This window comes from Pleurodeles waltl, chromosome 6 (assembly GCF_031143425.1).
Source record: "Pleurodeles waltl isolate 20211129_DDA chromosome 6, aPleWal1.hap1.20221129, whole genome shotgun sequence".
Lineage (NCBI taxonomy): Eukaryota > Metazoa > Chordata > Amphibia > Caudata > Salamandridae > Pleurodeles > Pleurodeles waltl.
This window is the reverse complement of record NC_090445.1, coordinates 647,291,449-647,315,100: the sequence shown is the minus strand read 5'-3', so window position 1 is coordinate 647,315,100 and position 23,652 is coordinate 647,291,449. Positions and strand designations below refer to the sequence as shown.

The following is a 23,652-nucleotide window of genomic DNA, read 5'->3' as shown; positions in this document are numbered from 1 at the left end:
TAGACTAGTAAATATACAACGGGAGCAGGGGAAGAAATGTAAATTGAAGTGAGAGAGTAAAGAGGTGAAGAGGGGGAGCAAATAAATAGAACAGGAGGACTATAGCCAGTTACTAGAGTGAGAGTACAAATAAATGGACTAGGGGGTGTAATAATGGACAGAGCAGGCACAGTATGGTGAGTAAAGCGAAGTAAAAATAGAGTAGGTGGAATAGAGATAGGTACAGCAGCGAAGAAAGGGACAAATCTGTGGCAGCCAAGGGGCATGGAACTGTAAAGTAGTAGTGGATACAAAAAGTGAAGTTATATGGGATGGACCAAAGAAGTACACAGAGGTAGAGAATGAGTAAACATAGATAGAGCAGGTGAGCAAAGAGAGATAAAGCAGGAAAAGTAAAAATGAGCTGATCTGGGGAAGAAGAGTGAAGCACACAGAGTAAAGATGATTAAATCTGGGGAGACATGATGCGTAGAGCAAGTGAATAACAATGGGTAAGTAAATAAAGATACAAGGCAGAGAAGACAAGGAAAGATAAGAAAGGCAATGGAGTAAAGATAGGGGGGTGGGGGAGTAAAGAGATAGTGCAGGGGGAGCAAACAGCTAGAGCAAGTGGAGTAAAGACTAGGTGATCAGGGGAGTAAAGATGGATAGATAAGTAAAGATACAAGTTAAAGCAGGGAAGGCTAGGGAGGGATGGGAAGTAAAGATATGCAGAGCACGGGAGGTAAATAAGGGAGCAAAGAGGTTGAACAGGAGTGCTAAATGCAAAATTAAGGGCATGATTAATTAATATTTTGCAATGGCTTTGAGTCAGAAAGCTGACGCAAACCAGCGCAATTTTTTTTTAAATCATTTACTTTCCAGTGCAAAACTTGTTTTACACTGGAAGTTAACTAAAAGCTCTGCTTTGCATTACTTAGCGTCAAGGGGGCATTACATGGGTGTTCCCATGCAGCTACCCACCCTTTTTGATGCAAAACCCTGTCTGCCAGGCGTGGAAAGGAGACATGTTATTTCTCCTTTCTTTTCATACTTTGCATGCTTGCTGCATTGTGCAGCCAACATACAAAACTAGGAACAAATTTAAATGTTGTCTAACTATATTATTTTGTAATGGAGGGGAACCCTTCCAGTACAAAACCTATGTTAGACTCACACACACACACCCTTCTAGGGCAGGGGCTTCCAATGCACATTTCCAGAAGTGCTCATGTAATTAAATTCAATGCTACATCATCCAACTCACATAGTTCCCTTTCTCTTATTTCATGCTGATTCATTACTTTATCTTCATTTTTTCTGTTCACCTCACAGTGGCCTTAAATATAACTTTTTAGACCCTTTATCTTATCTTATTTAATGGTAGGTGAGCATCCTTTAATGAACCAGTCTTTTGGTCATTGAAAAAATATTTGTGCTATCAAAGAGTGTAAGAAAGAGAAAATGTTTTCCAATTCTCCTCACAAGGGTGATGTTTGTGGAGCTGGACAAACATCTGAAAATAATTATAGTGGGATAAAATAATTATAGTGGAATGTCATTATCTTGAAATACCTACTTCTCTGTATGACAAAAAGATTTGTAATTGTATTCAACGTTGAGGGCTTGAAAACGTTTGAGGAATCAAATGGCAAATTAAGCCTGTAGATTGAAAAATCGCTCTAAATGAATGTACTGCAAAGGACTGAAAAAGCTGCAGTCTTTTTTTATTTTTCTCAGATGTTGTGGTACAAACAGATGGCTGCCAGGTGTTTCTGAATGTATTCCTCTTTTATCATTCAACTGCTGCCCTTCTGTCTCCCCACACCTCTGGTACACGCTTCTTCTGCCTGCCCTGAAAGCATTACACAAAATTCCGCAGTACGTACTTTGTTAATCAGAATTATTTTGCATAGAAAAAGGTGATATTTTAGAGCCAGTGGAAAGTGGCTTTCTAAAAGAATGTTAAAACCTTCGAAAATGTCAATGATCCAAAGTATTTGTTGCAAAATTATTGTAACATTGTGGTCACATATGGTTGGAAGATGGTTGAAGTTTTAAATAAACTCTCATTAGAGAGTAATGTAAAGATGTAAATGTAAAGCACAACATAGCAAGCTTTAATGGGCCCAGGTTATCTTGAAGTACATTAATTGTATTAAACAGCATTTTTGTCCTCAGGGGAAAATGGAGTTTGGAGCCCTTTCCCATCTAAACAGAATTTATGAGAAGGAGTACTTATACTGTCTTTCAAAAATGATATGACTTATTTATCCCAAAAATCCTCAATCAGGTCAACATTGCAGACTCCGAGTAATTCAGATGTGTTTCCATACTTTTGCTATCTGCCAAACCCTTTACTTAAAATTTTAAAACATATATTGGGATTCAAACCTGTACTGGGGGTCCCATTTGTGACCATAAAAATGGAAAAGAGGAGGTTTTAGTCTATGTCCTTTAAATATGAAATGCACTATTACTGTGTTTAATTGCTGTCCATTATTTTTCAAATGTGTGCCATACATTTTTAAAACCTTTGTTTTTAAAATACAGGAACTATACGAGATGCAATGTTTTTGACTTGCTATGCACATTATATGTCTTGATGTGTAATTTTGTGGATTGCATGTTGCTTTTATAAACAGCTGCCTCAATAAACATATATTTCACTGCCACTACTAGCTGCTCTTCATGTTCCCCCCTCTCGTAGTAAAACCATTCCCCCAATGTCTTAATTTCAGTCATCACTTCTGCTTCCCTCCTCGCACCATGAGTGACCTCTTTTCCACATGTGTAATCCTCTCTCCCGTACCTTCCTCCTTGCGCCATCATACCACACCTCCCTTCCTTCATAGGCCTTCGCCCGTTTATGCCTCATTGTAAAGCTTCACTCTTGTTCTGAACTATTTTGCATTAAAGCAAGATTTCTTATATATACATCAACATACGTACACAGCCCTAGTTTTCCAATGGAACCTAAATGGGCTCATTATCTGTGTCTCCTCCAATATACATGTTATGCCAGAGACAGCAGGGTAATATGAAGTTAAACAAGTGATAATGTTGATCTTAACCACGCCGTAGAAGTTGTCACTGTAATGCTCAACTTCGTTGTGAGGAATTGGTACGGTCCCGAAATTGATCACACCCTTTGCATGCGAACAATTAATTGAGTATAGAAGAACATATCCTTTTTCAGAATTTTAACAGGATTGTTAGTAAATCCTGTATAGCAGTATTTTCTCTGTCTAGAAAGTGATGGTCGTTCTCAAATTCAAAGGATGCTTTCAGAGAAAATCATTAAAGGCCACCCATATAGTCCACCAGATCAGTGCTGCATCCGTAAGCATTGTCTCTTTAAATCTATAGTACAATACCTCCAACTTCTTAACCCTTCAGGAATAGTGTATAGTTTAATTATAGTTTTAATAGCACATTTTTATCTTTTCAAGTATTCTCTGTTCTAGTAGAGCAGTGATATGCAAATACATTTGTTTGTTCTCAGCTTGAATTCTTGCTCGAGTGTTCATATAAGAAAGATATTAAATCCTCACACTTATTTTGTCACTCTTCAGCGTCAAGTCAATTTTAGTTATTTATCCTCATGTTCCTAACTGCTTACTATTTACACATTTTCATGATTAGTTCCTATTTTGGTACTTGGTACTTAAAGCAGACTTGCCCTACTGGGCGTGGCTAGCTGTTTCAATATAGAGAAACGCTTAATGGTGTAGCTCCTGAGCCTGGAGCCCTGTCATCCTAATTAATCTCCTACCCAGCGGATACCATTGATCGAGTTGGGGCAGTAATATCCATCCCATCATGTCGGCGAACCTCAGTGGGAGCTGTGGCGGCAAGTGGTAGGAGATACAGCAACTCAGGATGATGCCATAGCCTGGGGCCACGTGCCCTCTGGGCCTCTGCTTGCTTGGGAGAACTTGCACCGGTTGCGTGAATCCCCATGAGCTACAAAAATTGTGCACGCATCCTCTGTTGTACAATGGAATGTAAAACAGAGGACCCGGCTAAAGCGGCATGTAGCCCCCATCTCCGATGATGCAAGGAGCCGAGCGAGACTCAGGCCGGGGGGCGAACGGTGAGGCTGGTGATCAGCACCTGTAATAACAGCAGTGAGTGGGAATGCACAAGAGGCCTGGCAGCCTGCTCCTCACCTTCTCTGGGTGCGACATTCTTTCCAAGATATGCTGTATGCTGAGAAGACCACTGAGGATTTATTTACACTGGGCAGACCTCTGCCCATTGCCCATACCAGGAGTTAAGGGCTATATTTGCACCCGTAATTAACGCTGAGTGGGAGTGGACAGGCTTCTTCAGTACATGGAGGTTCAGCGGCTCGCTCCTCACCCTTGGAGAGCATTTTTCCCTGGGCACGACCCCCCCCCCCCTATTTTGTTCAATAAGACTTACGTGCCAGCACTACTACCGGGGCACTCATTAAGCAGAGCATGCCTACAACAATTTTTCTTGAACCAGGTGGTGGGGGAACTATTTGCACCTATAATCCTAATGGTGAGAGCGAGTGGGCAGGAGTCTTCAGTGCACAGGACCTAGTGACCCACTCTGTACCCCTGGAGGGCTTCTTCCTGGACAGGACTCTTTGTTACATTATTATTATTAACTGCAGGTTGATAACATCACTGTCACCCCCATTAGGACAGGCAGGCCAGTGTCAACTCCTTGGCCTGGGTGCTTGAGAGGACAAGCAATCATAAATAAATGTGCATAGGCCATAGACTTGCATGTGACTCAGGCCCTTCACACTACAATCTGAGAACTAAGGAAATATCCTAGATGTGACAGCTGTGCTGCATTAGAAATCCATTCTAAAACACTTAATCACTGACTGAGGAGGTACTGCATCCTCCTTAAGACCATTAGGTAGTCATATTAAGTCACACTAAAACTCTGCACTGAACTGTTGGGTGAGTAACCATACAGATCTCTCATCAAACCTCCTAGTATGTATTGAAGCTGTGTATAATATAGAGGGGTGCTGTCTAAGACATTCATCTTGTGAGCATTATACCTTCCGTTTGTTCTGTGACCAGAATGCACTGAGAGGCGGCAACACCTTTGGTTGGCACAATGGGAAGGATCAAGACTAAAAACAGCAAACAGAGTTCCCATATATGCTCCTGCTCATCTCCTTCGGACTGCTCTTTCTCCTGCACCTCAGAGACTTGCATTCCTCCCACTGACCAAGCACCCCCCCTAGACAAACTGGACATCATCCTTCAAGAAATCCATGATTCATGCCTTGCCATAGAGCAATGATTAGGAGCCATCACCACAGGCATAAACTTACTTAAAGATGACCACCATACATTAGCAGAGTAGGTCAAAATTAATGAGACATCCATTGCTTCACTGATACCCACCAATGCAGATCACACAGCACAAATTACCAATTTGAACTAACAAGTAAAATTTCTTCAGAACGAGTAGAGGATGCAGAAGGCAGGGCCCGCAGAAATAACATCCGCATTATGGGGATGCAGAGGGTATAGGACTGAATGCAACACAATATATAGAAGGCTGACTCAAAATGGCAGTGGCCCTTACCGGACTAGCAAATCTATTTGTGGTCTAATGAGCCCACTGAGTTCCTACCAGAAAATCTATCCTGGGCACACCGCCAAGACCAATAGTACCTAAAATTTGAAACTTCAAAGACCAGGATGTGTTGGTGAAAATAGCTCTTGAAAAGGCACCTATACTCATGGAGAATATGAGGATCTCCATATTCCCTGGGTATACTGCATCTGTACAACACTAGCACTCCTCCTTCCAAGAAATTAAAAAATGTTTCCGGTCGGCTGGTTTTTCCTATGCACTCTTGTTCCCAGCCAAACTCAAGATAATGCACAATCACTGCGCTCTCTTTTTTGAATCTCCTGACACAGTGAGAGAATGGCTGGAACAAAATTTCCCTGCTGCCTGTGGGAATACACCTGAGAAACATATCTCTCCAAAACAACAGTGGAGGCCACATTGTCAACAGTGGGGCGAGACTGCCTTAAGGCCCAAGATGGAACATCCTCTCCACAAAAAGCATTTGTAGGTCAACTAGAAGTCATCAGATCAGCTCCCTTCTTTCAATGCCTGCAGCTGTAGCTCATCGCATAGTAGTGCAACTGACTCAGACTCCATAGGCAGTATGGCACTGTTTCCATCTATGACTCCAAACACAGCTAATGACTTATGAGAAAATCTGCAGAACAGACATAATGACAAGGGCGCTAATAATCACCAGATAGCAGGTATTGTGGGCGGAGGGGCAAGATGATTTAGAACTCCAAATGATTTGTGTTAGGATGCACTGCAGAATCTGGTGACCGAATCTGCGCATTCAGTGTCTTAAAGCAGATATTTCACTGGTACCCACAGCCGCAGTTTTTCATATGTAATTACTTAACCTCTTAGGTGCGGGCGTCGGCCACTGGCCGACGCCCACACACCCTCCCTGGTGCGAGTCACGACCAGTGTCCGACACCAGGAAGGGCATTAATAAATCCTCGGGTGCGTCGCACCCGAGGATTATTTTTTTTTTTTTACTCCCCCCGGGAGACACGGAAGCTACCGTGTCTCCCCCCGCCCCCCACCCGCCCCTTTGTGACGTCAGCGCGCCGCGAGGCGCGCTGACGTTGCAAAGGTGTTTTCCCCATGAAAGCAGGAAGCAGCCTTGCGGCCGCTTCCTGCTTTCATGGGGAAAACTGCCTTTTACACGTTCGGGAAGGCCTCGTAAGAAAGGGGAGAGTCTCCCCTTTCTTACGAGGCCTTCCTGAAAGTGTTTCCTGGCCCCCGGTCGCAGCTGTGCTGCAATCGGGGGCCAGGAAACACTTTCAGGTTTCCTGGCTCCCCCGATCGCAGCACAGCTGCGATCGGGGGGGCCAGGAAACATTTTTAAAAGGCCTTGTAAGAAAGGGGAGAGTCTCCCCTTTCTTACGAGGCCTTCTGAAACGGTTTCCTGGCCCCCGATCGCAGCACAGCTGCGATCGGGGGCCAGGAAACCCCACTAGACACCATGGATTTCACTTTTGGGGGGCGCCCCCGCCCCCGGAAAACGGGCCGCCCCCCCCCCCCCCGGCATAATTTTTTATTAAAAAAAAGGTAGGTGCCCCCTAGGGGGGGGGGGGGAGCGATCGCGCCCCCCCCAGGGGATTTTTTTTTTTCAAAAAAAATGAAATGACAGGGGGTCGCCCGTGGGCAGGGGGACCCCCTGTGGGGGCAATTTTTTTTTTAGATGTTGTAGGGTTTCCCTGGGGGCCATTTTGGCCCCCAAGGAAACCATACAACAACTAAAAAAAAATATATGTATATATCTATATATATATATCTATGTAGATAGATATATCTAGGTACATGGATATATCTATAGATATGTCTATGTAGATATATATATATATATATATATATATATATATAGGTAGATCTGTATCAAAGAGATTTATAAAGCGCGCTACTCACCTGTGAGGGTCTCAAGGCACTGGGGGGGGGGGGGGGGAGGGAAAGGGGCTAGGAGGTTCACTGTTCAAAAAGCCAGGTTTTGAGGCCCTTCCTGAAAAGAAGTAGGTTTTGGGTCTTGCGAATGTGGGTTGTGAGTGCGTTCCAGGTTTTGGGTGCAATGTAGGAGAAGGATCTGCCCCCGGTGGTGGTGTGTTTGATGCGGGGGACAGAGGCGAGAGAGAGGTCAGCTGAGCGGACGTTTCGTGTGGGGGTGTGGAAGGTGACTCTCATTGAGGTAGGCAGGGCCTGTGTTGTGGAGTGATTTGTGTGCGAGGATGAGGATCTTGAAGGTGATCCTTTTGTCAATGGGGAGCCAGTGGAGGGATTTGAGGTGTGGAGAGATGTGTTCGTGTCGGCGGAGGTCGAGGATGAGTCGTGCTGCTGAGTTCTGGATGCGTGTAGTTTGCACTTGAGTTTTAGAGTGGTGTCGGCGTAGAGGGCGTTTCTGTAATCAAGCCTGCTGCTGATGAGTGCGTGAGTGACAGTTTTTCTGGTCTCTGTGGGGATCCATTTGAATGTTTTTCAGTATACGGAGTTTGTTGAAGCATGAGGAGGTAAGAGCGTTGATTTGTTGGGTCACAGAGAGGGAGGAGTCTAGGATGATGCTGAGGTTGCGTGCGTAGTTGGCGGGGGTGGGTGCAGGGCCTAGCGTGGTGGGCCACCATGGGGGGTCCCAGGTGTTTTTGTGTGGGCCAAAGAGGATTATTTCGGTTTTGCTTGAGTTGAGTTTCAGGTGGTTGGCTGTCATATATACATCACTTTTGTCAATATGTGTGTGGTTTCCCTGGGGGGAAAAGGGTCCGACTTGTCTAGTGGCAGTTTTAGTGCCATAAAGAAGCGCAGAAGGTTTATATGCCTACTGCAAAGAGCACATCTGTATTTTATGTAAATAGCTGAGTACATTAGTAAAGTCTATGGAGAGATGAAGGGCACTTTTGCTGGGTGGTAATGAGGGAATCCGAGGAGGAGGGAGTGGGAGCACCAATAATGATTGTTGGACTGGGCGCAGGAGGTGCTAAAGACTGTGACGAATGGTATGTGACAAGGTGTTTTTTGAGTGTCTTGAAAGTACGTGCTGATTGAGGGAAGAAGCGCAGGTAAGGTGGCCTCTACTGTTGCACGTATCTCACACACACCATCGATTTTGTGACTGTCTACGTAGGCTAGTGTTTTAGAGCAACAGTTTAGCCAATAGCAGAGATGGCATCTTGATGGATGACTGCTGCCTGCACTCGGGTTATAGAGGACCGCTCTGACATAGGATCAGAGACTGAGACATCAGATACTGAGACAGCATCTGAGGGATAGGACAATGGCGCAGACTCTGGGAGTGATTTTTCAGTCAGAGGAGTCCCATTCGAAAACTCCTCTTCCAGTACATTATGAGGGAGGTGATGAGGACAGTCCTGCTGTCCCTTCGCAAGCTGTTCGTGCAACTGGGTAATAGTGGGTTAGGCCAACCCAGAGAGCAGGTGAATGCGGCGGCAAGCAGAGAGAGAGTGCTCTCTTGGGAGCTCACCAATTTAGTTCAGCCCCAAATTCCACCACCCAAATCATATTGTGGAGACATCAAAATTGTCTATGGCAAAACAAACTGGTTTTGTAAGGCAGGCACCTGTGTTTTTGGTCCTGGATTCGGCGGCCATATAGAGAAACACACTAAACCCAAACATTTCTGGAAACTAGACATTCGGGGGAGTCCACAGAGGTGTGACTTGTGTGGATTCCCCAAAGTTTTCTTACCCAGAATACCCTGCAAAGCTGAAATGTTGAAAAAAACCTTTATTTTTCTTGCATTTCTGTCACACAAACTACAGGAATATGCTGGGATCCACAACATTCCTACCACCCAGTGACTCCTCACCTGTCCTGATAAAAACACTACCCCACTTGAGTGCCTACACCTAGTGCCTGAGTCAGGAATGGATCACCCCAGGGTCAACAGCTGCCTCACGTAAGGACCAACATTGACCGTTGTGTGATCTATTCCTGTCGCACGCACCAGGCCTAACCACACAAGTGAGGTATCATATTTATCGGGAGACTTGGGGGAACGCTGGGTGGAAGGAAATTTGTGGCTCCTCTCAGATTCCAGAACTTTCTGTCACCGAAATGTGAAGAAAACGTGGTATTTTAGCCACATTTTGAGGTTTGCAAAGGATTCTGGGTAACAGAACCTGGTCCGAGCCCCACAAGTCACCTCATCTTGGATTCCCCTGGGTTTCTAGTTTTCAAAAATGTGCTGGTTTGCTAGGTTTCCCCAGGTGCCGGCTGAGCTAGAGGCCAAAATCCACAGGTAGGCACTGTTTTCTATGAAAAAATTTGATGTGTCCACGTTCTGTTTTGGGGCATTTCCTGTCGCGGGCGCTAGGCCTACCCACACAAGTGAGGTATCATTTTTATCGGGAGACTTAGGGGAACGCCGGGTGGAAGGAAATTTGTGGCTCCTCTCAGATTCCAGAACTTTCTGTCACCGAAATGTGAGGAAAACTTGTTTTTTTTAGCCACTTTTTGAGGTTTGCAAAGGATTCTGGGTAACAGAACCTGGTCCGAGCCCCGCGAGTCACCCCTCCTTGGATTCCCCTAGGTCTCTAGTTTTCAGAAATGCACAGGTTTGGTAGGTTTCCCTGGGTGCCAGCTGAGCTAGAGGCCAAAATCTACAGGTAGGCACTTCTCAAAAAACACCTATGTTTTCTTCCAAAAATGTGGATGTGTCCACGTTGCGCTTTGGGGCGTTTCCTGTCGCGGGCGCTAGGCCTACCCACACAAGTGAGGTATAATTTTTATCGGGAGACTTGGGGGAACGCCGGGTGGAAGGAAATTTGTGGCTCCTCTCAGATTCCAGAACTTTCTGTCACCGAAATGTGAGGAAAACTTGTTTTTTTTAGCCACTTTTTGAGGTTTGCAAAGGATTCTGGGTAACAGAACCTGGTCCGAGCCCCGCGAGTCACCCCTCCTTGGATTCCCCTAGGTCTCTAGTTTTCAGAAATGCACAGGTTTGGTAGGTTTCCCTGGGTGCCGGCTGAGCTAGAGGCCAAAATCTACAGGTAGGCACTTCTCAAAAAACACCTCTGTTTTCTTCCAAAAATTTGGATGTGTCCACGTTGCGCTTTGGGGCGTTTCCTGTCGCGGGCGCTAGGCCTACCCACACAAGTGAGGTATCATTTTTATCGGGAGACTTGGGGGAACGCCGGGTGGAAGGAAATTTGTGGCTCCTCTCAGATTCCAGAACTTTCTGTCACCGAAATGTGAGGAAAACTTGTTTTTTTAGCCACTTTTTGAGGTTTGCAAAGGATTCTGGGTAACAGAACCTGGTCCGAGCCCCGCATGTCACCCCTCCTTGAATTCCCCTAGGTCTCTAGTTTTCAGAAATGCGTGGGTTTGGTAGGTTTCCCTATGTGCCGGCTGAGCTAGAGGCCAAAATCTACAGGTAGGCACTTTGGAAAAAACAGCTGTGTTTTCTATAAAAAAAATAGGATGTGTCCATGTTGTGTTTTGGGGCATTTCCTGTCGCGGGCACTAGGCCTACCCACACAAGTGAGGTATCATTTTTATCGGGAGACTTGGGGGAACACAGAATAGCAAAACAAGTGTTATTGCCCCTTATCTTTCTCTACATTTTTTCCTTCCAAATATAAGAGAGTGTGTAAAAAAGACATCTATTTGAGAAATGCCCTGCAATTCACATGCTAGTATGGGCACCTCGGAATTCAGCGATGTGCAAATAACCACTGCTCCTCAAAACCTTATCTTGATCCCATTTTGGAAATGCAAAGGTTTTCTTGATACCTCTTTTTCACTCTTCATATTTCAGCAAATGAATTGCTGTATACTCAGTATAGAATGAAAACCAACTGCAGGGTGCAGCTCATTTATTGGCTCTGGGTACCTAGGGTTCTTGATGAACCTACAAGCCCTTTATATTCCCGCAACCAGAAGAGTCCAGCAGACAAAACGGTATATTGCTTTCAGAAATCTGACATCGCAGGAAAAAGTTACAGAGTAAAACATAAAGAAAAATGGCTGTTGTTTTCAGCTCAATTTCAATATTTTTTTATTTCAGCTGTTATTTTCTGTAGGAAAACCTTGTAGGATCTACACAAATGACCCCTTGCTGAATTCAGAATTTTGTCTAGTTTTCAGAAATGTTTAGCATTCCGGGATCCAGCATTGGTTTCACACCCATTCCTGTCACTAACTGGAAGGAGGCTGAAAGCACCAAATATAGTAGAAATGGGGTATGTCCCAGTAAAATGCCAAATTTGTGTTGAAAAATTTGGTTTTCTGATTCAAGTCTGCCCGTTCCTGAAAGGTGGGAAGATAGTGATTTCAGCACCAGAAACCCTTTGTTGATGGCATTTTCAGGGAAAAAACCACAAGCCTTCTTCGGCAGCCCTTTTTTCCCATTTTTTTGGAAAAAACTAAATTTTCACTGTATTTTGGCTATTTTCTTGGTCTCCTCCAGGGGAAACCACCAACTCTGGGTACCATTAGAATCCCTAGGATGCTGGAAAAAAAGGACGCAAATTTGGCGTGGTTAGCTTATGTGGACAAAAAGTTATGAAGCCCTAAGCGCGAACTACCCCAAATAGCCAAAAAAGGGCTCAGCACTGGGGGGGAAAAGGCCCAGCAGCTAAGGGGTTAAAATTATGAATCATTAAGGGTCCAGAACTTGAGCGACCCCTCTTTTCACACCAAAGTGTTACTGAAGTAGAACGAAATAATGTTTTTACAGGTTACCAACTATCACACCAAATGTGAAGGCAAAAGTTACTTATTAACGATAATCAGTGCTTAATTTGTAAATAAATAGGTGCCGGTGCACAAAGCTCGTCTTTTAAACACGCAGCTGCTGCAATTTAAAGTGCAAACAGGGAATACTGAGGCAGCGTAATCCTGAAGGCACCTCGAGTCTCTTCAGTTCGTTTACAGTGACCCTCTGCCGCTTTCGCTTACTCATGCAGCTTCTTGCTTTCCCCCTTTCTGACGCTTTTTCGTTTTTCTCTTCCCCCGTCTTACCCACATGTCTTTTGCTCGCAGTAAGTGTTTGAGACAGAAAACTACGTGCCGGCCCTCAGAAATAAGTGCACAAATTAAGCACTGGGTAAATTATATATTTTTTGCAATGTGTATGATTCCAGATGGTTCTGTGAGGTTTCTTGAGGGCGTCTATGAGGTATTTCCGAAATTCGTTAGAAAGTGAAAGCTCATTTTCACATTACGGGAGAAATATAGTATGTTGAATGGGCCATGGTATTGTATTGTATTGTAATCGTATTTATATAGCGCTTACTACCCCTGACGAGGCGTCAAAGCGCTTTTCGTTGAGTAGGACGCTACTCTGGAACCCAACAAGAATTAGTGATGGATTAGTATCGGGAAATAATGAGTACAGTTTTAATATTATTATGAGTTCATTTGAGCCGCGGATATGAGAGTTTGTTAGTTAGATTGACTGGAGTAATGGAGGGGTGGAGGAGGAAAGAAATCCAGAATTGTTAATTGGGAGTATATCCTTAATTTACTCAACCCAAAGGCTTGGGGTGAGTAAAGGGGGATGGAGGAGGGAAGAGTATGTCGAAGGATTAGGGAGGGCATAGTATCAGGGTGAGATAAATGCGGGAGAATTTAGCAGGGTTGTGTGGGAGGTCACAGTAGTAGAGTGAGGTTTGGTGAGTTAGATGTGGAAGCGGAGAGAAGAGTTTAGGCAGAGTTACTTAGGAGATGAAAGTAGTAGAAACGATTTGGGATGAGTCAGAGTGAGAATGGAGGATAGTTTGATAGAGACATGACATATGATGATGGGTAGATAAGTGTGATAAGATGAGAGCAGGAATTCATAGATATCTAGTATAACAACCCACCCAGGAACCATGCAATGACCTATGAACATGCCAAGCACAGAAACAACATATACACACACATACATACATATATATATACATACACACATACACATACAAACACACATGAATACACACACATATGCACATATAATACATAATTAGAACCATGGGTAAAATATACTTAGTCAAACAGCTTTAAAGAGTGTGTGTGTATTTTATTGTTATGACATAGTAGCAATACATATTTTCTAAAGAACTATACATAACTAGAAATATACACATAATCTGAAAAAAATATTTATCAACATAAGCATATGCAGTCCATAGTTGTTTGAATATGGTGGTTATGAAGGAAAGAGCCAACTCCTGAATAGTTTTCTGAAGACAAGAAAGTTATCTGTGGCTTTTATAGTTGGGGGTAATGAATTCCATAGTTTGGCTGCTTGAACGGAGAAAGATGGACCACCTATAGTCTTTTTCTTGTATGGTGGTGTTCTAAGGCGGGTTGCCAATCTTGAGCGGAAGTTTCTTTGTTGGATGTATTTGGTTCTTTTGTTTCTGATAAAAAGCGGACCTGTTCCATGTATAGCTTTGTGGGTGATACAAAGCAGCTTGAAAGTGCATCTTCTGGCAACGGGTAACCAGTGTAGTGCTCTCAAGGCAGGGTAGATGTGGGCTTGTGGCTTTACATGTAATAGTATCCTGGCTGCGGAAACTGGATATGTTGTAGTTGTTTCATAATAGATAGAGATGATCCATGGTACAGGCCATTGGCATAATCCAGTTTGGATAGTACAAGCGAGATAGTAGCTTGCACCTTGTGTGGAAATCTGAGGTGGGGGAAGATGCGTCGTAAAGTTTTCAAGGTGATGAAGCTTGTTTGTGCTAATTTGTCCATTTGGGCATTCATAGTTAACTTGGAATCCATGGTGTTTCCTCGGTTTTTTACTTCCTTGGATAATTGAGGAGGTGGTTCGAGATCGTCAGGCCACTCGGCGAGAGGGTCATAATTTTTCCAGTCACCACATATGAGTATTTCTGTTTTGGAGGTATTTAGTTTGAGATGGCTCCAGGTCATCCACTGATCAACGGCTCTGAGGCAACTGAAGATTTCTGAGTTTTCAATGTTTTTGGGGCATTCTAATTTAAGTAGTATTTGTGTGTCATCTGCATAGTTGTAGCATGTGAGATGGAAATCATTGATCAGTTCTGGTAAAGATATCATGTATATGTTGAAAAGCAAAGGTGAGATGATTGATCCTTAGGGGACCCCTGCGTTTGTGAGGTAGGGTTGGGACGATAAGGGGGGCGAGTGGATGATATTAGATCTTTTTTGGAGATAAGAAGTAATCCAGTTGAGAGCAATCCCTTGTATGCCAGCTTCGTGGAGTCTTTGAATTAGGGTGTCATGGTCAACCGTATCAAAGGCAGCTGAGAGGTCCAAGAGAAGTAGTGCAGCAACTCCATTTCGGTCGACTGTGTTTTTAAGATCATCCCAGATTGCAATGAGTGCTGATTCAGTGCTTCTTCCTGGGCGGAATCCAGTTTGGAAGTCTGAAAGTATAGAATTGTCTTCAATGAATTGTGACATCTGGGCGAATGCTGCTCTTTCTATCCATTTGCCCAGGAAAGGTCCATTTGTGATTGGTCTGTAGTTGTTGGGGTCTTGTGGGTCTAGGTTTGTTTTCTTTAATAATGGTTGTATGTATGCCTTTTTCAGGTCGACAGGAAAAGTTCCTGAAGTTAAAGAGTTGTTGATGATTCTTCTTACAGGTGTGGCAGCAGAAGTAGATAGAAGAATGTTCTTGAAGATTTGTGGTGGGCAAGGGTCAGAAAGGCAACCGGAAGGCCTGCTTGCTTTGTCCAAATCCATAAATTCACCCTGGGATATTTGTTTGAAAGACTGTAGAGGTTGGGTTGGTTTATTCTTAGAGGATATTGTAGGAAAGGGGTTGGTGCTGATGTTTTTCTTCTGTTTTAAATAGGAGTCCAATGTGTCTGCCTTGGTTGTGTAGTGAGTTGCCAATTTGTTTGTGAAATCTTGAGTAGTGGGATGACTTCCTTCCATGCATGTAGGTTTTCGAAATTCATTTAGAATTTTATAAAATTCCTTGGTTGTAGATTTAGCATTTTGAATTCTCTCTGAGTAGTACCTTTTTTAGCTTTTTTGATTGATGATTTGTATATCCTGTTAAGTTTGTGTAGCTGCAGTTTGTCTTGACTGTTGTTTGTTTTGAGCCAGGTCTGCTGCAACTTTCTGATTTGTTGCTTTAACTTTTTAAGTTCTGTGTTCCTCCAAGGTGTTGGTTTTCTTTTGTTGTGTTTAGTTTTTCTGAGTGGTATTAGGATATCAAAAGCTTCCTGTAGCCACTCATAACGTTTTGGCACATAATTAATTGTATCTAGATCTGTGTTGGCTGTTAGTTGTGTTTCTAAGTCATCCAAATTGAGTTTGCTCCATGGTCGATAGGTGTATGTATGTAAGTAGTTGTGGGGTGTGTTGATTTGTGGAGTTGTATGTCGGAAAGTTATCAAATGCTGGTCTGACCAAGTGATTTGCGTGATGCTATGAACAGTAACAAGTTCAGGATTAGCTAAAATGACATCTAGGATGTGTGCAGCGATGTGTGTGGGATTGTGTACAATCTGATGTAGGTTCAATGCGACTAGGCCAGTGGTGATAGCTTTTGGATGGGGCATATTGGGTTAGTCAAAGCAAATGTTTAGATCCCCAAGAATGGAATATAGTGTAATAAGGTTTGAGACTGTGTCTAGAAAAGCATCTGGGAATGTGGAGTTGTTAGGTGGAGGTCTGTAAAGGAGGAGAAAGTTACAGGAGGAAGTTGGAGTAGGGTGGCATCTGGTAAGGAGGGCTTCACAACCTTGTATGGAGATGTTGTCTGTTTTAATGAGGTTCAATGCCTGTTTGAATATAATAGCTAGTCCACCTCCTCTCTTGCCTATACGGTTGTGTGTGATGGTTTGATAGCCTGGAGGAACGGCTTCGTGCAGCACTGGGGCCATGTCATCTCCCAACCAGGATTCAGTTATGAATAGTAAGTCAGGTTGTGTGTCTGTGAGCTGGTCGTAGATGTGGTGCTTGTTTTTTGAGAGTGATCAAGCATTTATGAGCTGGCAGTTTAGAAAAGGTGTGTTAGTGGTAGTGTTGTTTTATTTAGGAGAAGGGTAAGTAGTATAATGTGAGCTTGAAGCGGGAGTGTTGATGGTTGTGATAACTGTTTGAGGCTCATAATAGTCTTGCTTTTCAATATAGTGTTCCTCTTCTAGCAGGTTAAGGAGGCATTTTGTTGGCTCTGTGTGTGTGGGTGGTGGACTTGGTGGCTGAGAGAGCCATGAAGAGTGTACAGTTTTTTGTAGGGTAGTCTTATTATGTGATAGACAAGGGGATGCGAGGTTGCTATGAGTGGCATGTTTTTTATTTAGTTTGCGTTTGTTTAGTGTGGATGGAGTATGGGTTAGGGGTGGTGGAGGAGCATGTGGATCATGATGTAAGGCTCTAAATTGTGTAATGGAGGAGAATTCGAAACTGCCTTACCTATTACATTTATATGAAAAGTTAAATCGTATTTTTCAAGTATTCCAAGTGATATTGTAAATATTACTTTATACATATACGCAGTGTTAGAGAGGTTTGAATAAACAGCAAGAGTACAATTCTGAATAAGTGACTAAGTATATAGATATGTTTTCCTTTATTTATGCATGCATAATATTAATAATATGGAAAATGTGCAGATATGGATTTATTGTTAGGCACTAGGGTTTGTCGTATTAGCTGGAATAATCGGTCACTGTTAGACTCCAGCATCACATTAGAACCTTCCTTATTGCCAGCCATCTGCACGACAGTGTATACAAACTCAAAAAGAAATTAGCTTGTTTAGTAAATTATTCAGTCATATTTTAAAATAATGGGTGGCAGAGAGAGATCCAATGCACGAGCTGATAAAGAGAAATTGCTAAACACATTAGCATAAACTACTTTTAAATGAGAACGGCGTTTTCCTGATATGTTGTCGTTATGAATGGATTTATAACTTTTCAGTCAAAGTGGACTGTTGTATGCAGTTCCTAGCCTGAAGAAAAAGACAAACTTTGGCACAAATATATTATGCAGCCTCACAACAGGGTTTATGGTAAAGGCGTGTTGGAGGGAAGTCATGCGGCTTCACTGCCACTGTGGAGGTAGGCGGAGCCAGATAGGTAGTTGAAAACAGTGGTTGACCGAAAGGCCTTCCAGTGATCTTTGTATGATTCCTTTCAACTGCGGGAGTGACCAAATGATGCGGCGGGGGGGGCGGGGGTAGTATGTCTGTTCACTACTCCTCTTGCGGGGCTCAGAAACAAATGCCAGTGTGCGCTGCCAACCTTGAGTTGTGTTCATGAAAAACAAATACCGGTCACACGTGCCTGGTCACCGATATTGGATTCGTTGTTCCCTGTGCTTCAATTATACAAGCACTGGCAAAGTCAACGTCAAACAAGGGGGCAGGTGGCCGGCTGGGTAGAGAGGAAGCTGAAAGTGGGCAGTGGGGCTTGGGGCAAAGTAGGAAAATAAAATACAGAGCGGAAGGAGACGGCCAGAAGCGGTGCAAACCCAGATAAACAGGGAGAGTGGGAGGTGTTTGAAATGTCGAAACACAATACAGGGCGTGGCAGAGAAAGGATGCGCGTGAGGCTGAAGAAATCATTTTCCCGATGGACTGGAATGCAAGGACTCCGTGAAATAAGCACAGGTGCTGCGATGAGGTCCTCCTGAGATGCTTTAGGGCTGGTTCAGTATAAAAAAGTATGCTGTACATATATATATTTGCGAGAAAGTCTCTCTATTGCTCAATATGTGGACAACAGTATCTTCTAATGTTAGCCATCTTTCCCTGGGCTCCTGAGATATTGAGACCGACCTTGTCTCTATATTTTTAGGATTCATTTCACTGTGATGCAAAATGTCAGTAAAAAAGGTTATGTGCATTCTTTAAATATTGTATTAATGCTCTGAATGTACGATAATTTTTGAGAATCTTTGAATACTGGCAACGAGAGCCCCTTCCTAAAGGTTACAGAGTAATAGTAGTCTCCTTGTTTCCACTTAGCACATAGGCACGCCATGCTGTCTGTGCTGAAACGCACCAGAGACAAAGCCACAAGTGGATGGTCATGTGCACAGTCCACACACGAATTAATGTGTACAGGTCATACCACCCGGTGGACATTGTCATCTTGTGGGTTTTGGCGGTCACAAGCAAGAAATATCTTGCAGCCTCTGTTTAAAACAGCGTGAAATTTATTACACGTTTTCTGAGAGTTCAAGTTTTATGTTGCCTAACAAAACGGAATTATACTTTATTTTTCAGGTACAGAAATACACAGCAGTGAGCTAGAGAGAAAGTTAGGGACTTATTTACAAGCCCTGTGGCATAGGGCAGTGCAGCAAGTGACCTTGCTGTGTTGCCCTGCGCCACAGGGAAAGGGCAGAAATGCACCGTACCTACAAGATATGGAGCATTTGGGTCCTCTCCCCCTGCGCTGGTGCACAATGGGCTTCCTAGAGCCACGCAGACACCCTTGCACCATGGTGCAAGTTTGCCTACATCTTAGACAGGATTGTTTCTGTGCGGGAAGGGACATCTTCCTGCACAAAAACAATTCATGGAGGCTTTTTCCCTCTATGTGTGCTTCAGGATGCAGTGCACATAAAAAGAGGAAAAAAGAGGAGAAATAAAAAAATGTCTCCTTGTTGCACCTCCCTTGTGGAGGTGTAAACCCATGGGTTTTGCTTGGGTAAACCCATTGCAGCGCCCATGGTATGCCTCCCTGATGCAGTGTAAGGTAATATGTGTCTGCACTCTGCACTGCCTGTGTTGCACAAAAAAGTGACACACTGGTGGTGCACAGGGCTTGTGAATAAGCACCTTAATTCACCCTTGAAAGTGGGGCCCATGAGCAATTGCCTTTGCCCTTGCCTTAAAACGTCTCTGCCTAGGGAGGGCGATCATGAAAGCTAGCGGTTCCATGTATTCTTTTATTTGACCACTTCAGAGGAATGTCATCATTACAAGATTAGATAGAGATGCTAGATTCCTCGTTTCAATTTCTCACATGCAAACATGACAGGAATGAGCAAGGAGGGTAGAAATTTATGATTTTAAATCCCCCCTATGGAGATGCACTACCTCCATATGAAGGTCGTCTACTAGAATTAAAAAATATATTCTCACACCAGTTGAAAACAGATGCCCTATTCTGAACACTGTGGCTCCACGAGGACTGTTATATCACTGGGGAACATACTTGTAGTGTTATTGCCTGAAGCCACCCTCTTGTTTTCTGAAATCTAAGAAACGTTTGCGCTATATCATTGAGGGATCTCGCTCTTTGCAAAAGAAAGTTGAAATACCAAATATTAATATATTAATATCTTCCAGAACTGTTGATTGGTTGCGCTGATGAAATATAGATGTTTAGGAATTCATAACACAACAGATCACAGCACAAGTGATGGCAGTTTATTATTGAAAAAATACTAATAGCTTTTTGTAGAGCTCATTTTAGAGTCTGAAAATGACGCAGGTTTGTTTTTCTATTTAAAATATTCTGTGAAGTGCTCATGGTCATGTTACATCCCAAACATTCTTCTTTGGAAAATGCAGCCACTTTTCTCCCTCTTAAATAATTTTTCTAAAGTGTGCTGGCAGGGCTCCGACCGTTTCCTACACTTGAGCAGATACATAACCTGACAGTGAACTGAAGTTAGTTTTAATAAACTTGGATCGTCTGAGCATTGGAACAGCCCTGACCTCGCAATAAACGTGCCTCTGTGCAGGCCTGCTCCCAGAAATTGAGAGCAATAGAGTCACGGTCTTCTCGGAGCCAAAAAGGCAACACTTACTCACTGCTGGTCGCTGCTCTCTGACTGCATTCTCGGTGAACCGGAAGGCAGCTTGTTCTCCACGGCTTCACTGCAGTTATCTGGCGCTGTAAACGCGGAAGCAGCGCGTCAGCTGATTCCAGGTGAGTTTTCATGAATTGGGATGTGAGGGACGCCTTTCTTCTTCTTGGTCTAGTCCCCTATCCGGAGAATGATTTTATACATGGGCAGACGGACAGAGGTCAATAGTTGGTTTTATGATTGTCGCATACTTCTCTCTGGGCACACACGTGCCTGAGTTGAAGGGCCCAGCCTTGCCCTGTACATTCTTGGCAAGTGTTCCCTGTGCAGAAACTATGCTCAATTCACACACACTGGCTCTGGGGTACATCAGCAGATACCTCTAGGATCACAAATGTGCACTAATTAGTGTATACGGTGTTCACAAAGATTCATCTGGTTTAATTTTATATATGCCTGGGACACCTTCGATATGTACTGGCCTAGATCTCTCATTAGCTTCTTTAAGTTGAGCTGAAACAGACCTGCTGTACTCGAGCGTGTTTGAGATGCACGGGAACAGCTCTGGAGTGATGGGACATCTGCAAGATCACTGGAGCAAAGCTAGGGCTGAATGAGTAAAGCTGCCTACACCATCTTTAAGATGCGCCGGAGCAAAGCTAGAGGTAACTGGAGCATCTTCAAGATGCACAGGAGCAAAGAAGCTAGAGCTGCCTAGAGCATCTTCAAGATGTGCTGGACCAAAGGCACAGCAAAGTTGAAGCAAATGTACAGCTGCCTGGAACATCTTCAAAGCACACTCGAGCAAAGCTAGAGCTGCCTGGAGCATCTTCAAGATGCGCTGGACCAAAGGCACAGCAAAGTTGAAGCAAATGTACAGCTGCCTGGAACATCTTCAAGGTGCACAGGAGCAAAGCTAGAGCTGCCTGGAAAGTGCACAGGAGCAAAGCTAGAGCTGCCTGGAGCATCTTCAAGATGCGCCTGAGCAAAGCCAGAGGTGTCTGCATTACTTTCAAGGTGCACTAGAGCAAAGCTAGAGCTGCCTGGGGCATCTTTAAAGCGCACTGAAGCAGACCTGGAGATGCCTGGAGCACCTTTGAAACACGACAATCTCCAAGGTGCTTGATGCATCCACAGATTCTCCCTGGTGCAAATGGTGATTGATGGAGGGTCAGACAACAGGAGTAACTGAGATGTGCTGTGCCTCTTGTGTTCTGCTATTGGCCACATGGATTGGACTGGGGCCCTGGATTTCCTATTTTGATGTTTTGGGTTGTCAGCAGCAACAAATAAACGTGTACCTATTTTCATTCGGCTGTGATACTGATAAACAAACAGAAATACTATTAATAAGTGGCACTAACCAGCCGTTCTCCTTCGTGGATTTCACAGGGATGCCATGGCTGCAAGATTTACATGAAGGATGGATGAAACCCCCGCGGAGACCTAATTGGCTACTGTGACAGTGAAAATAATAACTAATAGCTGTTAGTGAGCCATGGCATGCGTGGCATCTGCAGCCAGTCCAAACATGTTTAGCTAACAAGACTGTGCATTCCGCTTTTCGTCTAGGAATCATAGGCTTACAAGACTCTTTACGTTGCCTAACTATTCAGGGCTGGCTGAGCCTGTCACATATGACCGGCGGCTCAGTGGCAGCTATGTATTGGTATTATAAAGTGTGACCCGAACTAGGAAGCAGCTGAGCACTGTTCGTTAAGAGTAAGGCTGGGACACAATCTTGTATATTAGGCGGGGATTACACAAATCCATTCCCACTGTTTTAGGTACAGGGAGGTGAAGTGATTTACCAGAATCACATGATGTTGAGTGAAGTGCCGAGGTGGGGTTCGAACTTGTTTATCCAGTTTCCAAAATAGGCAGCTCTGGTATAGATAACATCACAATCCGGAATGGTGCTGGTGTTATTGAATATTAGAATCAAAAGAGAGAAGTCTGAGGAGGAAAACAAAAACTATGTCCCACTTTTGTACCACAGGAAAATATTTTTTGATGGAGTTGACTACTTAAGAAAATGGGAATGGAGATGGGTAATGTGGGTGAAAAACAATACCGTTGATTTGCAATTTAACTTTTAAATATAGGCCTCTTCTAAATATTAACATGTGTTTCTTTCTTTTAACAGCTACAGGAGCGTCGTGACTGCAAGGCGGGCAGTGATTGCAATTGCTGGGTGCTGGGCGGTGTCTCTGGTAGTTGGATTAACTCCCATGTTGGGCTGGAACAATCTGAGTCAACTGAGAAACAACGAAGAGCCGAACTCCAGCACACCGGAGCTGATAATCACCTGCCAGTTTGAGAATGTCATTAGCATGGAATATATGGTCTACTTCAACTTTTTTGTCTGGGTGTTGCCTCCACTAGTCTTCATGCTGGTCATCTACCTGGAGGTCTTCAACCTGATCCAGAAGCAACTCAACAAGAAGGTCTCCTCCAGCTCGAAGGACCCTCACAAGTACTATGGGAAGGAGCTGAAGATAGCCAAGTCCTTAGCCCTCATCCTCCTGCTCTTCGCACTGAGCTGGTTACCTCTTCACACCCTGAACTGCATCACTTTATTCTGCCCCACGTGCCAGACCCCAATGATAATAACTTACATTGCCATCTTCTTGACTCACGGCAATTCCGCCATGAACCCCATAGTGTATGCGTTCCGGATCGAACGGTTCAGAAACACCTTCCTGTATATCTGGAAGAAGTATTTCTGCTGCAAATCTAACCGAACAATAAACACTCAACAGACAACCATCATCAATCTTGAGTCAAAAAACATTGTTTAAACCTTCCCTTCTTTTTTATAATATGCACTTGTTAAAAATCATTCTTATAAAAACACTACAGCCCCTGCTCAATATTTTATTTTTCTTAATTAAATATTTACTGCTTGAAAGAAATGAACTTGCCCCAGATATTCTGGGATGTCTGAATGCAAATGTTAAATACCTGTGGTATCAATAAAAGCAATTTTCCAAGTAATGACAGCTTTCTGCTAATACATTTAACTAATGGTCTGTAATTTGAAAGTATATTAAAACTATATCCAGTATTGTTATTACCCAAGGAAAACTTTAGACCAAATGCGCATAAGCTGTCACTATTGTATATATGTTTTCTCACCAAAAATCACCTTTCCCTGATAAGGTTCTGCACATTCAGGCCCATATTTATACTTTTTTAGCACCACGTTTGTGTCGCTTTCTGATGCAAAAACGGCACAAACGTACAAAATACAATTGTATTTTGCAAGTTTGCGCCGCTTTTTCATCAACAAATGACACAAAAGCGGCACTAAAAAAATATAAATATGTGCCCCAGTTCCTAGCCCCCACTTCAGCCGTGCATGATATTTTTTTTTTATTAATTGGCTAG

General features: G+C 43.5%; 1 protein-coding gene across 1 annotated transcript in view; it reads left to right on the top strand.

Moving 5' to 3' along the window:
• Positions 1–23,257, top strand: part of ADORA1 (adenosine A1 receptor) — a 301,616-nt gene extending 278,359 nt beyond the window's left edge. Inside the window, exon 2 of the mRNA XM_069238999.1 lies at positions 22,409–23,257. Within this exon, the coding sequence (XP_069095100.1) occupies positions 22,409–23,063 (655 nt within the window). The 3' untranslated portion in view covers positions 23,064–23,257. The remainder of the gene's footprint in view (positions 1–22,408) is intronic.
• The last annotated feature ends 395 nt before the right edge of the window (positions 23,258–23,652 follow it).